Consider the following 17,500-nt stretch of genomic DNA (forward strand, 5'->3'; position numbering starts at 1 on the left):
TGGTGTGTGTGTGTGTGTGTGTGTGTGAGTGAGTGCAAGAAATTAACTGTGTAATATGCATTTATTTTGTGGTTAACAGGACCTTATTCCCAAGCCTTCTGTAAAGACAGGTACACAGCATGAAGCTATGGCAATTATCATCAATGATTTAATGAATTCCCTTTATTGATTTAATCTGAAAGACTACAAAGTAATGCTATAAAAAGTAAAATAAACAACTGCATTCACTAATGGGAAATGTTTTTGCAGCCATATTTAAATCTCAGGAGCATTTTATAAACTTTCAAGATTTATTTTTGCCCTAAGGCCTTCTAATTTTCTGGTGCGAGTGTGTGAGACTGTGTGTGGAGGTCATCACTTCATTCAACATGGATTGATTAATGCACTCTCATCACACATCCATCATTCAGCACCCACACTGAACATACACACACATGTACACACAGTGGCTCAAAGTATTAATACACACCGACCCACTACACACAGACACACACATACACACACACACACACACACACACACACCTGGCTAAAGTATTAATCAGTGAAGTCATGGTGCTTTGAGCTGTTGCGTTCGGTTAGTTGGATTAATGATTAATGCACGGGGAATATGCCAGAAAGAGGCCATTCAAGGGCAGAAGGAGATGGGAGAGGAGAAGGGAGAGAGAGAGAGACAGAGTGAAGAGGAGAAGAGAGAGAGAGAGAGAAATGAAGAGGAGAAGAAAGAGAGAGAGTGTGAGGAAAGAAGAGGGGTGATGGGTGGGCGTGAGTGTGAAAGCAGAGGGTGACTGGGAGTTCAGCGGAGACCACAGTGACAGGGAGGCAGACGAGGGGAAAGAGGCAGGCTGAGTGCCCACTCTGGTGCTCGGGTCAGTGGGCAGGAAGACTGGGTGCAGGTCCAGGTACAGCTGGAGCTGGAGCTGGAGCCTGCGCTGGTATTAGGGTCCAGTGAGTGCTGGAGTAGTGGGGCTGCCTGCCCTCCAGAACTGATGCTGGATGGGTCTAACAGGCGGGCGGGCAGAGAGAGAGCGAATGCTGCATACTAAGTGGATGAAGAGCCAGTGTGTTGTGATCTGTCTCTCACACACACACACACACACACACAAACACACACACACACAAACACACACACACACACACACACACACACACACACACACACACACAGTTGCTTGCTTGCACACACAGTCACATGGACAACCCCCCACACACACACCTTCCTGAGGCTGATGACCCCCTCTCGTCCGTCCCTGCTCGTGCCGATGGAGAATACGGTTGCAACCTCGGTGTTGAGGATGCTGTACTTGATCTCGGCGTTGGCTCCCAGGTCTGCGTCATGGGCAGCAATCTTCCCCACGGGCTTCCCCACCTCGGTCGACTCGGCCACATACAGCTGGTAGTTCTCTGGAGAAAGGAGACACTTTCAGTGTAACCACATTGTCTTCTTGTGTGTGTGTGGTGTGTGTGTGTGTGTGTGTGTGTTCTGTTTTTTCTGTGACAGTTGTACTATTTATGACCTACATCATGCCATGTTTATGTCGTGTCATGTCAGCAACAGACACACTGCTTATCTTACAGTACCACTGACAAGCTCTCAATAAGATCTATATCAATCTGGATTGACAGAACAAACAGCACATTAAACATCACTTGCAGTAACATGTTGGGATAAGACCCTTTACATTTGCAAGCATGGCACTAACCAGCAAATACATTCCATCCCCCACTCCCACCCCAAGACATGAAGTCAAGTAAAACATGATCATGCCATTGAGATTGACCAGTTCATATATCATCATTGTCATTACATTGTTATAACAATTCTACCAGATTACCAGTTGTTGTGCTGTTGTTTGGTCTTGTTATTGAATAAGAAGATGTTGAAACGGACATAATGTCAAAGGAGAAGATTATAGCTCATAAGTGAAGTTTAGATTTGAATGATTTTAATTACGTCCATGCATTCCTGCACTGCTAATTAGGTAGAGCAAAGAGGTAGAGGACAATTAAAACGGTGAGTCATTTGCATCATAAAACACAGCCATATGAGACAGGGTCTGTATTAGCACTTCATTAGAGAAGTCATATTCCTAATTATCTCTCTATACTCTATACTAAAAATATCTCATCATAAATGTATGCTGCCACAGGCAGAAAAGATGAGGGAAGGAGAGGACACACACTCACTCCGAAGTGATATCAGAGAGAATCTCCAAACGCATACTAAACCATGTGTGTCTATAATTATTGGTGTGTGGTGTGTGTGTGTATAGGTTACGAACTAGTGTATATGTATATAGCCTGTGAGGGGATTTAGGAAGTTTACATTACGTGTTGACATGATAAGGACCATGTTGATGATGGGAGTGTATTGTAAGTATTGAGTGGTACGTCCCTCATTTACTCTAAAAGCAATGTTTTTTCCGATTAGTAAGTGATGGTGACTAGTGTGGTGTGTGTGTGTGTGTGTGTGTGTGGTGTGTGTGTGGTGTGTGTGTGTGAGTCTGCTTGTGGTGTGTTTGAATTACTTTAAGAGAACTTGGGTGGGGTGTTGCCTCTCACCTCTCAATGTGATGTTGATGGTGTGAGTTGTGTGTGTGTGTGTGTTCAGCTTACTCTGAGGGAACTTGGGCGGGTTATCGTTGACGTCATTGAGGGTGATGTTGATGGTGTGAGTTGTGTTTGTGTGTGTGTGTTCAGCTTACTCTGAGGGACTTGGGCGGGTTATCGTTGACGTCATTGAGGGTGATGTTGATGGTGTGAGTTGTGTTTGTGTGTGTGTTTTTCAGCTTACTCTGAGGGAACTTGGGCGGGTTATCGTTGACGTCATTGAGGGTGATGTTGATGGTGTGAGTTGTGTTTGTGTGTGTGTGTGTGTGTTCAGCTTACTCTGAGGGAACTTGGGCGGGTTATCGTTGACGTCATTGAGGGGTGATGTTGATGGTGTGAGTTGTGTTTGGTGTGTGTGTGTGTGTGTTCAGCTTACTCTGAGGGAACTGGGTGGGTTATCGTTGACGTCATTGAGGGTGATGTTGATGGGTGGACCCCGAGAGACCCCCCACCTGGCCTGCCATGTCCTTGGCCTGGATCACCACCGCGTAGTGCTCTCTCGCCTCGCGGTCCATGTTCGCCAGTGCCGTCCGGATGATACCTGCACACACACACACACACACACAAAATATACACACGTATATTAGTTGGAGTTCTCATAAAAGAATGGACAGAACACTTTTTTTTAAAGATTTATTTATGGGCTTTTTAGCCTTTTATTTTGATAGAACAGTGAAGTATTTTTGGACAGGAAGTGAGGAGGAGTGAAGAGGTGGGGAGAGGATCGGGAAACGACAGCAGGCCGGAATCGAACCTGTGTCCCCGCGGGCATTGTAGCCCGTAAATGGGGGGCTTATTGGCTCACACCAAGAGTGCCCTCCCTGGACAGAACACTCTTAGGAAAAACCAGGTGTGTGGTCTAGAACCCTGGGTTCTTTGGCTCATCTCCTTCAGAGTTCTACTTGGATTCCTCTGGTGACAGATTTCACAGATTCCTTGGTTGTCAACTTCCTAACTGTTTTAGGTTTTTGCGTTATTTTAAGCAAAGAGGAGCTCTTTTTGCCAACAAACACTTATTTTGCAGAAGAGATAGAACAAGTTTTGTGTCATCAAGGCACAATATAAGCATATAAGACTAGTAATTCAAATAAAAATCCCAGCCCACCCAACCCTCACATTTCTTACGGTAGAGACACACACACCACACACACACAACACACACACACACACACACACACACACACACACACACCACACACACACACACACACACACAAGGCAAGCACTACTTCCTTACTGGAGAGAATAGTCCGCACATCAAGGGCTTATGAAGAATAATCACATATTTGAGAGTTTATGTAAAAAAGCCATGCGACATAAAATATCCTCTCTCTGATCTTGGCCTCCATCTTGGCTCTCGCCGTCTTTCAAAGGCAAGGTTAGCCTTGGGGTACACACAAATACACACACACACAATCACACACACACGCCATGCACACACACACACGTACACACCATCCTTTCTCCATATTTCATTGTGTTTCAAATGCCTTCACAACCTTGGGTGTGGAATGGATAACAGCTTTTCATGGCACCCATTTCATCACATTTATAACACACAAACTTTCAAGAACACACTCATTCTGTTCCTTTTGCATCACTGACACAACACACACACACACTCCACACACACTCACACACTCACACCCCCCCCCCCCCACAACACATACACAGACAAAAGCATTAAACCAGTAGGCACAGTTGTTGAAGTTACTTGCACTTTCAAGTACACCAGTGCTCTCTCTGCGGCAGGTGAACTGGTGCTCAGGTGTGGTTGGTTATTCCTGATTGGCTAGGGGATGAGAGGCCTGCTGTCTCCACTCTGGCTGTTCTCGCTTCCTCTCCGATGGCGTTTGGTTTTAGTTTGACGCCCCCCAGACACGGACATACGCTACACTTTTCTTTTCTCTTCTATATTAACGTTCTTAACATTCTTTCGAATGTAGCAATCGTTAATGTACTTATTTTGTACAATCTGCGTGTGGCCTCCCCTTCATGTCACCATGTTCAACACACACTGTCGCGGTCACTGCTTGGGGGTAAGGGGGAGAAGGAACACATTTTTCACACATTCTTCACACATTCTTTCACACATCTTTCACACACATCTTACACACACATTTTCACACCTTCGTCAATGCTTAAGCACCTACAGCCCTGAAACGGTTGCTGGTTAATGGACCCATACATTAATCATGGGTAATTGCAGGCAAGCATGCGCTGTACATGTCTTAAACATGACACTATATCCAGAGAGGCTGTGTTTAGCATGAATAAACCCCAGTCAAAGCCACTTACCTTATTCAACTGACAGCGACATGCTATGGTTCTATATAGCAACTAAATAGTTACAGCAGTGCTTGGTTGTATGCGGGCGGCGGTGCTAATTTTATGTAGATGAGCTCATTATGGTAATATCGTTAAAAATGTCTTTGCTGTGTTTTATTCAAGCTACAACACAGCTGAAACACCCACTTCATCATGTAATGCTTGGCAGTTTCACTCTCATTATATATTCACACAGTTGCATTTACTGGACAGCAACCTAACCCTCGCATGCAATCCAGCATTCAATCACTGATATTGACCCTGAGGAGATGAAGTGTTTGTTTGTGTTAGTCATTGGTTCATGCATAAGGGAGCCAAATGCATTTCTTACTGGTGGTGAGCTCCTGGCTCTCAGTAACTCATAATGTAACGCCATGGCTGGCTTTGGCACAGAGACGCGTGTGAGGGAGGAGAGGGTTAGATCATTAAAAAATGTTCACTTAAAGCTGTTTTCTCAATCTACACCAATAGCCCACGGCTCTAAAAAACTTGCTCAACCACGCTACACTTCAATCCAAATATCTCTCTCTCTCTCTCTCTCTCTCTCTCTACCTCTCTCTCTCTTTCTTTCTTTCTCTCTCTCTCTCTCTCTCTCTGTCTCTCTTTCTCTCTCTGTTTCGCTCTCCCTCTCTCCTAACATTTTGCTTGAGGTAATTTTCCTTAGCTACTGGTGAACTTTTATGTGCCGTGAACCTGTGAACCTCTCTCAGTGTAGCGGCAGTCTGCCCAAAATGTCACAGCATGCTGCGAGTCGAGTTGAACAAAAGCCACTGATGGATGCTGACAAAGAGCCTACGCTCCCCAAGCCCTGAATGTGTGTGTCAAATCAGAATCTGTGCCACAGATAGCACAAACATCCTGCTCTGATGGAATGAAACAACCTGTCCTCAAGAAACACCCGTATTGCTGCAGCCAGACCACGTCGGCCCGAGTCCATAATCTGCTGGGGCAAAACACTTCGGTTCCGGGGGGGGGGCAGGGAGTTGAGAGCTCTGGTACCAAGCTGAGCAGGACAGGGTGGTGTGGAGGTGGAGAAAGACAGACAGACAGAGAGAGCGAGAGAGAGAGAGAGAAGGAGAGAGAGGTCGACCCTGACGGAGAGTGATAACAACAAAGGAGGCTTCACGGCCTCTCTTTCATCTCCTCCATGCCCTGTGTCTCATGGAGACGAGCCGGGGGGAGACAGGCATGCAGGTGTGTGTGTGTGTGTGTCCATGCAGGGCAGGATTGGGTGTCCTGAGAGCGTCTGTGGCTGTAGGAACGGGACGCCTGCAGCTCTGGATTAGGCGCGTGGTTTCTCCACCGTGATGGGCACGAGTGGGTATCGGACAAGGAGAATTGCTACCAAGCAAAGACAATGAGTACACACACACACACACACACACACACACACACACACACACACACACACACACACACACAAAATATACATTCACTCTTTCTAAAGGATCCTCTGTTGCCATTCCACCCACTTTCTCTGTTCCATGAAGATAGAAAAATAACTAGACAGAGAGGCAGCACCCACTTGCCTAGCATTGTTACACAAACTGCATATTAACCTGTAGGCTCGTCACGTACACACACACACACACACACACACACACAAAATCAGTCACCAGTGAAAAAACTTTGAAGCCCATCGCAGGCACTGGACTCCCAGTGTCGGCTAATCAGGGTTTTTCCCCCTGCATATGAAAGAGCTCATTAGTGAAGCGGCCCATCAGCAGACACACACACAGACACACACAGACACACACACACACACACACACACAGACACACACACACACACACACAGTGGCGGTGATGAGGTGACACGAGTCTGTCGGAGATGATTCCAATCAACATTGTTTGTCAGACTTTAAAGGACGAATGAAATTCATTACTCTCCTCTGATTATGAATCAAAGGGGGAGGCTTCTCCTCACAATCTCCATAATTCTTAGTTACGCCTTGTAATGAAATGGCACAGAGAGTCACTGGAAGTTCTCTTAGATCGCTGAAAAGTGAGAATGAAGTGTGTGTGTATCTATAATGTATTCATCCATGTACAGGATATGTCTGTGTATATTTGCATTTGTTGTGTATTTGTGTGTGTGTTTTGTCAGGGAAAGGGGATAAATGTGCAAGGGTATATGCATGCATGCATGCGTGTGTGTGTGTGTGTGTGTGTGTGTGTGTGTGTGTGTGAGAGTGTACGTGTGTGTGTGTGTTTGTGTGTGGTTGGGTGTGTGTGTGTGTGTGTGTGTGTGTGTGTGTGTGTGTGTGTGTGCAAGAATATATTTCTGTGTGAGTGTGTGTATGTGCAAGAATATATTTCTGTGTGAGTGTGTGTGTGTGTGTGTGTGTGTGTAAGAATATATTTCTGTGTGAGTGTGTCAAAACAGGAAACCAGTGTGGTATAAGACTAGCACGTTCTTTAGGCTTGGGTAATACACCCTCAGGCAGCTTGTAACAGCATGGAAAGGTCAGACAGTGAGCTAGACGAGCTTATTATCTGTCCACTCATCTGAGGACAAACACCAGTCACCATGTCAGATATACTGGGAGAGAAGGAATGGATAGATAGATACATAGTTACATAGATAGATGTGTGTGTGTGTGTGTGTGTGTGTGTGTGTGTGTGTGAAAGAAAGCGAGAGTGAGAGAGAGAGCGAGATGGAGAAATACTGTTATATCATCATTCTGGCTTTAGACTTGGCAACACTGTATGTGACTTTGAATTTCCAAGAAAGCGATTGAGTGAGAGAGCCACAGATGACATGCACTCGAATAAGTGTTTGTGTGGGTGAGTTTTTCTATCATCTATGATCTCAGTAAATGTACCTCGAATAGCCAACACATTGCTATGGGCATGTAGCCTGCTGGTGAATGGAAACACCTCCTTGTGTCTGACTCAGGGTTACCCCAGCCTCATTTCTGTTACCCTACTTCTGCTCCCGGGAGCTTGGGCTACCACATGTTACATGCCACTGAGGACCACCCAAAGCACTCACAATAACTCCTCATACTGGGTCTAAAAACAGACAAACTGACCCTAAGTCCCGCTGCTATGGGGTTAGGCTCTGCATAATACTATATCTGTTTGTTTTTGCATGCAATAGTCATCAACAGGAGTCTTTGGATGGGATTCTAAAACAACAAGATGCCATCATTGCCGCTTACCCAAATCCTGCAAATAGATGACAAACTATTTTTTACCATAGAAACCAGTGCAGATCCGAGCACAGAAATCCACCAAAGGGCAGAAGACGTGTCAGATTGCATACAACAGGTTTTTCAGGAAAGTATTGATCATGATGACATAGAAGTTTCAAAACCTCATGTATCAAATATGATACAATACAGGATTAAGTAAAATAAAAATGCCATATGTTGGTCAAACCAAAGAGGGTGAATTTACACTAATGTTGATAAAACCTATATTAGGAAGCTGACACCATATCTCTGTTTACACACACGTGTGCACGAGTACATGAAGTATTACATATTCAATGGAATTCCATATCTACTACCACCTACTTTCAAATGGCAGGACTCAAGATAAAGGAATCATACTTGCACCTTGTACCGTGGAGTTTCGTTTACAGTGGTCTTCTCCTCTCTTAAAGCCACGGACGATGACAAAGTCTTTAGCATGTGAATAGAACAACTAACGAAGGGGTGGATGTTTATGCTGTCCTACTGGTGCTGTGACTGAGAGATGTGCATCGTTTCGCTTCATCTTAGGTACTTTTTAAATGAGCGTATTAATTGGAAGATTTATGGCAACGTTATTATCGAGTTGGTGTGATAATGTGGTGTGAAGATTGGATCTCATTTTCTCTGCTTCGGTGATGATGCAGTCGACTTCAGGGGGTTAATTAATAACATCGCAGTGGGCATGTAATCACCGATAGTTTAGTTTTGCTTTAGGCAGAATGCCATTGACTGGAGCGTGTATGCGGGGGCGTCTTGGCCCTGTTGTGATGAGAGTCCGGAACATTCTGTGAGCTCCGTGTGTCAATGACTACTTCCTTGGCTCCTGGGGGATTCCGCCCAGCGAGTTGAAGCGGTTTGATGTGATCTGACAGCGAGGCATAATACATTTATAAAGCCTTATGGCACTGGCTGGAGGCGAGATGATCCCCCCCCCCCCCAAACCCCCCCACCCCCCTCTCATTGGGTTAGACTCTTCAAGGCTTTTAGCTCAGACTGTCTTCAGTCTGGCTGCCCTCTGTCAGGGAGAGACCTGTCTGATCCTCACACTCCACCCTCTTTTTCTTAGTTGTTTGTTGTTTGTTTGTGCTAACTTGTACTGTCCAATGTGTCTCTCATTTTTATGTATTTTGTCCTACCTCTCACACCTCCATTTCTTTCTGTCAATTATGCTTTTTCCTTTACACCCTTTTTTCTCTCATCATCTCTCTCACTCTCTCTCTCTCTCTCTCTCTCTCTCTCTCTCTCTCTCTCTCTCTCTCTCTCTTCATAACATTTCACTGCTCTTCTATGCACAAATACAAAATCAAATTCAAAATTCAGGAAGCTTTTGAAATAGATGTATGCCTCTACACTTTCTACTATCTTCTAAGAAATACTAAGGACAGAGCATATAGAAAGCCGTAGACATTTACGTCACTCACACCATGCCTCCCCTCCCTCACTCTCTGTCTCTGGTTCATACTGAAGGGAACGTTATTGGTATGCAGCATGGAATCTCATGAACTTACTTCCCTAAACTCAAAACTCTATGGAGAGGAATGAACGCCGCAGTCCATATATCTGTGTGTGTGTGTGAGAGAGAGAGAGAGAGAGAAAGAAAGAGTGTGTGTTTGTGAGAGAGAGACAGAGAGAGTGTGTGTGTGTGTGTGTGTGTGTGTGTGTGTGTGTGTGTGTGTGTGTGTGACAGAGAGTCTGTACGTGTGTGTGTGGGTGTGTGTGTGTGTGTGTGTGTGTGAGAGAGAGAGAGAGTCTGTACGTGTGTGTATGGGTGTGCATGAGTGTGTGTGTGTGTGCAGTGTTGTGGGGAGCGGCCATGACAGGCAGCATTACTCCTGTGGTCCGGAGGAAAGGAGACCTTGGAGCCGAGCCACCTGCTCCATTAAAACTGAAGAGATAACTGCACTCCACCTCTCCCCAACATGTCCTATTCTCTCCCCCTCTCACTCTCTCCTTCTCTTGCTCTCTCTCCTTCTCTTGCTCTATCTCCTTCTCTTACTCTCCCTCTCCCTCTCATCTTCTATTCTGTTAGATGTGAAGTAGCATCTCTCTCTTTCTCTCCTGTCCCATACTGTCAAGCGTGACTGAGTCTCCACCCCTTCTCATCCCCATCTCTCATCCCCGTCTCATTTTCTCTCCTTCTTTCTCTCATCTCTCCCCTTCTTTCTCTCTCTCCTTCTTTCTCTCGTCTCCTATTCTCTCCTTCTTTCTCTCGTCTCCTATTCTCCCATTCTTTCTCTCTCTCCTTCTTTCTGTCATCTCCTATTCTCTTAGAGGTAAAAAGTCTGCCAATGTTCCATGCGTGTGTGGAGGAAACAGAAGAGGTGACTGCAGTGTGTCTGTGTGTGTGTGTGTGTGTGTCTGTGCAAATGTGCATGTGCATGTGTGTTTGTGAGTGTGTGTATACACAGGTGTGTGTATATGTGTGTGAAAGTGAGTGAACATGTGACAGTGTGAGTATTCACACATCATGTGACATTACTGAGTGTGTATGTGTGTGTTGATGGAAATTGATATTACCATTAATTTATATACTTACCATCGCATTGCAAGTATGTTCTCTTGTGTGTGTGTGTGTGTGTGTGTGTGTATGTGTGTGTGTGTGTGTGTGTGTGTGTGTGTGTGCCATGTGTATTGACAGTCTGGGCACACACCTGGGAAGCCACAACCATGGCCTATGCTAAGTAGGCCTCATGAATGTATGCTCTTGACACCCCAGCAGACATCCTGCCTGCCTTAGACATCATCTGTCCACCATCTTGCCTTTGTGTGCGTGTTCCGGAACCTTCCGTAGGAAGGTCACCTCCCCTTCCCAACCTTGACCTGTAGAAACATTCCCAATGTTGACCTATCACCCCCAATGTAACCTCCCATGATTGACTGGTATTTAACCTGTAACACTGTGGTGCCTCTTTAGTCTTTTGCCTGCCTCTACTTGATGTTGGAATTGACTCCCTGCAGGAGTACCTTGAAATACACCTCCAGAAATCTTTTATTCGCCTCGTGGTCTTTTGTCTAAAAGAGTGTCGGCCTGGTAATTCCCATTATATGGTCCTTCGAGCCGGAGGAGATCTATATCTCCCCGAAACAGCAGAGAATCCGAGCCGACGCTTCATACATTGTGAACGGGACAGGTAAGCTATTTACGCTCATTCTATGTGCAGAATTGTTTTGACTAGAGTACATAAGGGTGTAGGCTGTGAACAAACGTTGGATAAATTACTTGAGGTCCAGCGCACATACTTCCAGTGTTGAATTTTTACAGGGTGAAAGACGTTTTTAAATTCGCAATATTAGCTGGCCGAGCCATCGTGCCGGTGCAGGCATTTGCTTATCAGAGCAAGGCGGTTTGATTCGATATCCGAGTAAACTGTAAGAATTGCAATGGGTTGGGTTGAGGTGCGTGGTAAGGGTAATCTTGATCATAGCGTGGGGTTTTAAAATTGCCGTCAAAGGCATTTAAACTCGTAGTTCAAGCTGGCCGCAGTTTAGAGAGCTCAGTTGAAAACTTTCTGCACATAGACTAGTCCCGTTCACTACAATTGACTTTATTGTTCATTAAAGGGACCAGGAAGAGTCAGTTTCTGAGGTTTGTTTCGGCGTGCTATGTGTTTGTCTGTTCCATGTTTTATGTTCATTGTGTAAGCCTATGTGCGTCGATCTGCGTTGTCCTGTGTTCTTAAATGGGTAACTTTGACTATCAGTAGCGACTGCGCATGCTCAAACAGCACTATCTGGCCCATGGCTGAAATGATCAAACTTTAGCCAGTTAGCAGGAGTGAAGACTTATAAGATGGGCCTACATGACTTATTACTCCGAGATAAGATCATTGTATGTTGTGTTACAATTACGAGTAATTGGGAGTCCTGGGTGTATATGTTTAAGGTACATGGATATAAGATGCATTTTCGGAGAAACGTAAAATAAATGATTCACATTAGCTGGGCCCACGATAGTCTTGGGAAGCCCCTTTTAAATAAAAAGCATCCCCATGCTCGTTGTTCAATTGACCGGCCGCTGTTTGATAGTAAAGTGACACCATTGAATAGTGAGGAGGCAGACATCTGCTAACTCTTTGTGTTGTGTGTTGCATACGTGTGTAACCTAAATTAATTTATCTTGTCTTTGTTTCCCCTCGAGTCAGTCAACGCGTGTCCTGAGCGAACGAGTGCGTGTATGTGTGTATTGGCTGGGCAGCCGTTGTATGAATGGACTTAACACGACTCAATTCCACTCACCGACTGAGTGAGAATATACCAGGACATACTTTTGACCACTGACTAATTGTTTTGTTTATTGTCTGGTATGATTTAAGTCTGACAATGCCTTGCTTTACCTTGTATATACTTTTCAATGGTGATAGCATCCAAGCTATCATATAGGGGGAGTTGAAGGCTCTTTGTGACTTATCTACTGACAGTGCTTAAACTATTTTATGTTATCCTTTTATTTTGTTGAAGTTTGTGCCTTTAGTGCTTACACAATTTTATGTTATCCTTTTATTTTGTCGAAGTTGTGCCTTTTGTCTTTGTTTGTTCCACCCTTATCCCTGTAAGTTTGCCCAAGCCGTGTGCTTTGATTGTTGTCAAGTATATTGATGTTTCCTGCTCTGATTGGCTGTTGCATGGTGGTTATTGTGTGAGCATATAAATGCTCATATAGATAGATAGATAGATAGATAGATGGATACTTTATTAATCCCGAAGGAAATTTAGGGGACTGATGGAACTGGAAATATTGCTATTCTGTTGTTGTAAGACATTAACCCCTTATTTTGTATCTGCAACTCATTTTGGATGTGTACTCTGTCTGTTTCACTGAGACCTGAACAAGTGGCTTGTGAACCCTCCCCCCCCCCAGATAGGCTCCTTCCTGCTACTCTTTGTGCCATGGTATCACCCCCTCCCCCCATAGGTGAACCCCTCACCCCACTGTCTCCCCCTTCCTCTCACTTATAGGTGTGGTCATCCCCTCCCCTATTGTATTCTACCTGACTGAAATGTATAAATGCCAACACATTCTGCTGTCAGGTAGGCCTTGCTCTGAGCACCAAGCTGAGAGGGGGTCTCCACGCCGAAATAAACTCCAGAAACCTGACTTCAACTCTCCGGTCCCTTCTTCAACTTAAGCGTGCTTATAGATTCCATTAGTGTGTAAAGTATGTACCTCTATGTGTCTGGTTGAGGGTATGTGTGTTAGAATGAGTGATTGAATGTGTGTGTACAGATGTATCTGTTGCTCCAGTGCAGAGTGAGAGATGTTCAATCAGTGGCCCATTCCTGTGGTCAGAGATTGCTCCTCGCTTTGGAAGTGAAATTGCTCTGCGACTGACATGACACACTGAGGCAGATTGTCTTATCTGTTTATCAATCAGAGATGAGGGGCATGACTCTCAAAAACTATGCACCAATGCAAACAAAGAAATGCACACTTGAACACTCACACACACACACACACCACACCACACACACACACACACACACACACCTCCTCTTCATCAGTCTGCATGGAGCTCCCAGAATTCCCCACTTACTGTTTTCCACCGGGCCACTGCAGCCCTCTGAGGCCCTCTGAGGCGTCTCCGTGGAAACCAGTCTGCTCATTTCCAGGCTCTTCCTCTCACACACGCCACTCTCTCTCTCCATTTACAGGTTTGTGTGTGTGTGTGCGTGTGTGTTAGCCTGGATGCCAGACGAACTTAGCCACGCCCACAAATTATTTGGTCGGGAAGTTCGGTCTGGTGTCGCTCCGTTGGGGAGAAATTATCTCCTCACAAAAATCTGTGAGGAGATATAGACCAATCAAATTGTCAGGGCGGGCTTTATACGATGATGGACAGATGATCAACCCTAACGTAATCAACCACGTCACCAAAGAGCTTTTGGGGTGAATTCGTTTTCAACAAACATGGCTGCCGTTGGAGAGCTGAAATGTGGAAATTCGAGTCTGTTTTAGAAGACATTGACAGCACATTCATTTTTAAAGAGGAACAGAGAAACGCGATCAAGGCATTTGTCGATCGAAAAGATGTTTTTGCCGTCCTTCCTACGGGATCCTGTAAAAGTTTAATGTATCAGCTGGCCCCATGGTCTACGTTATGGTCATACTACGTTGCTCTGATTGGTTGTAGGCCTATCCAATTGAGCGAAGAGGCCTTTTTTTCCTAGTTCGGTTGAAACACGCCCCATAATCACAGCCCAACGGAGCGGTCTCAGACTCATATTCTGACTAGAATTATGAGTATGACATCGTCAGGCTACGTGTGTGTGTGTGTGTGTGTGTGAGTGTGTCTACACACTGACCACTGGGGTCAAGTGGTTAGCCTCAGCCTCACCTCCCTCTTTCTCCAGAGGCATGATAGTGATAGACCCGAATCACTTAGAAACAGCCCCCTGTATCTCCCCCTGTTGTCAAGCAATGAAGACATGCTCTTCTTAGCTCCATGGTCCTCTGAAGAGGACAGTCATAAAGTGAACAACCTGACATGTCAACCTGTTCTGTGCTTAGATTAGAATCCCCTGCATCATCAGTGTAACCATCTGCACAGACGTCATTCCTCTCTGTTCACCTCATAGCCAGAGGAAACATGCTGACTAACCGTGCTGATTTTACATGCTGACTTTACTAGCTACCTTGTATAAATGTTATGCCTTTCCCACTGCCAGTTAGTCACTTTCTAGCTCCTGTGCTTGAGGTGGCCCCCAGCGCAGGATGCTCTCTGAAATAAACTTCAAATACTTGACCTCGTCTCCCTGGTCCTTCTTCAAGTGTTGGCGTTTGACTCAGAGTCCATCAATAGCACTGACTACGACTTATTTGGTGGTAATGGTGGCACCAGAAGTCTCCGGGGGGGTGGAGAAAAAGGATTATGGGAGATAACGACCGCTCTGTTCTCCTGATGGGGGGGGGGGGGGGGCATGTTTTATTGGGGCAAAGGGGGGAAAGCATCACTGCCTTCTAGTGATCTCAATCCAGACCCGCACAGAGCTGTGAGAAGATAAATGCCCTGACGCCGGGGGTCTTCGGCTCCATGGATGTCCCCACACTCACGCTCTGTTATCACCCCCAGGGTCAACAGCTGAACTTATGAGCAAGGTAATGATGCCATTATTTCCCATTTGGAGGTGGGAATGCTAGCTTTTGCGATAGAGCCATCATTTCAGCTTCAATCCATAAACTGGCAGGCTCTGCTGATTTCATCCAGTGTATGTACATTATAGTGTTAAGGATTGAGCATCACACAGATGGTATAGTTACTTTAAAAAGGTTAATGGGCAGAGCTGTAGCTAGCTATCTACATAATCCAACCACACCAATTCCCACTGAATGTGCCGCGATGCTGGGGACAGTCTTTGCTTTGCTAAAGAGACTTTCAAACCTATGACAGAGTATAAAATCTAGACAGTTCAAAAAACAATGTATAGATATATATATATACACTCTCTGTGTGTGTGTGTGTGTGTGTTTGTGTGCTCACGCGTATGTGTGTGTGTGTGCAGACGCGTATGTGTGTGCGTGTGTTTGTATCAACACATCTCTCTCATTCAATATAGCATCAATCCCAAATAACAGCGCATGACTAATAATGTAGTGCAATTAATTACAGCACAGTCGCCCATCTGTTCTCTGCCTCTAAGTCGTCTAAAACCTTGAAAGAGAGCTTTTAAGGGGCTGTTATACACTCCGTTCGGTATTGCCGACAGGTTTTGGGCATGTTTCTCCTGTAGCTCCGGTCTCTTCCTGTTCTGGCGTTCTCTCAGCCTGAGTGGCTGTCTCTTTCATCTGATTGCAACAGGAAGTGTTTAATCTTCACTGTGATGTGTGTCGACTCAAGCTGCTCAGCCCAAAGCCTCCAAAAGTCCCAGATCAGCAGAGAAATTAGCCTGCTTAACGACATGTGCATGCGGGGGAGTGTGAGTGTGAGGGTGTGTGTGTGTGTGTGTGTGTGTGTGTGTGCGCATGTGTATCTGAGAAGCCGGTGAGTGTGGCTGTAAGGATGCCGGTATTTATGTCTGTGTGTGTTTGTACGAATATTAATAAGCAATGTAATGTGTTTGTGAGTGTGTGTTTGTGTATTCACATCTTGTGTGTGCACAAGTTGATGCTTTCATCCTCAGCTTTACGGTCAACTCTCAATCTCACAACTCTCCCTTTCAAATTTATCATCATTTTCCTGACATCCAAAAAGCTTTGGTGTGCTAAATATGAAAAGGGGAGTCTTGACCTGAAATATTAAATGGTTGGATGTTTTTTTTGTGTTGCCCATTTTGTACTGTGAAGGATCCTGTGATCTATGCACCAAATGACGGCGTAGCCTTGCTAATTTGTTTGTCTTTGTCTTGTGTAATGAAAAGATCGAATGACCGCAGTCATCTTTAATATTCAAACAATCCCCTTCCCCAACTCTGTGATTAAGAAGACATTGACGGGGTGGTTATTTAGTCTCTATCCTTTCCTTCGCTTTCTTCATCTCCCTCTCTCTCTCTCACTTCTCTTTTTCTCTCTCTCTCTAGATTGATTTAATAGCGGTTTCTTGTTTTTCCACTAATCCCTTATTGTCACCTCTTTGTGCTGACTGCCACCTGTCCTGATAAGATGTCCAGGAGCAATTATGGGCGAGACGAGTCTGTGCGTGCGCAGCTAGCTGGCCTGATAGCATCTCTCTCTGAGCAGATGACTGCTGCGGTCGCCTTTGCATGGATTTAGAAAAGGACAGATCCATTAGCTCCAAGTCGATGACATTCTTACACGCCTGCTGGACCTAGCACCTCCCTAAGATTACGGACAAAACATCTTTCCACAGCGCAGCTTTATAACAACAGAGTGACTTTGGTAATCAGTAATCTATTATAGGATTCTGAAATGATGTATTTAAAATTCAGAGACACCGGGTCATAAGAATTTGTTCTTATTCCGTAATATAATCAATTTGACTCATGGCAGATCTATCTGAAAAGTGATGAGCAGGGATAAGCATATTGTCCATCCCACCGTGTGCGGAGCTATCTAGCAGAGACTAATGACCAGCCAGTCAGTCTGAAGGCCTCCAGCTCTTGCCTCAAATTCAGGACTGTCAATCAGCCCGTATGAAAGCTCCTACCTCACATTTACGGGCTGTCAGTCAGTCCACATAAAAAGGTGCTGCCTCATTTTTTCAATACTGTCCTTCAGACACTTTGTACAAAGCTTCCTGCTTCATATTTACCCCTGTCACTCAGTCAGACTGTGTGGAGACTCCTGAATCATATTTACGGCCCGGGCAGGAACGTGGCCACAGAGTATCGGAGCAGCTCAGAGGAGCCAAGCTGTGCCCTAGGAGATGGGTTTCCCATAGGAGATGGGTTTCCAGTACCAGGGCCCCCTTCT

General features: G+C 45.2%; 1 protein-coding gene across 1 annotated transcript in view; it reads right to left on the minus strand.

The window, feature by feature from the left end:
* LOC105897224 (cadherin-18-like) overlaps positions 1-17,500 on the minus strand; it is a 99,588-nt gene that overhangs the window by 43,438 nt on the left and 38,650 nt on the right. The window contains 3 exon segments of the mRNA XM_042710337.1: positions 1,216-1,403; positions 2,794-2,849; positions 3,039-3,150. Coding sequence (XP_042566271.1) covers positions 1,216-1,403; positions 2,794-2,849; positions 3,039-3,150 — 356 coding nt within the window.

Source organism: Clupea harengus, chromosome 17 (genome assembly GCF_900700415.2).
Source record: "Clupea harengus chromosome 17, Ch_v2.0.2, whole genome shotgun sequence".
In the NCBI taxonomy this organism is placed as follows: Eukaryota; Metazoa; Chordata; class Actinopteri; order Clupeiformes; family Clupeidae; genus Clupea; species Clupea harengus.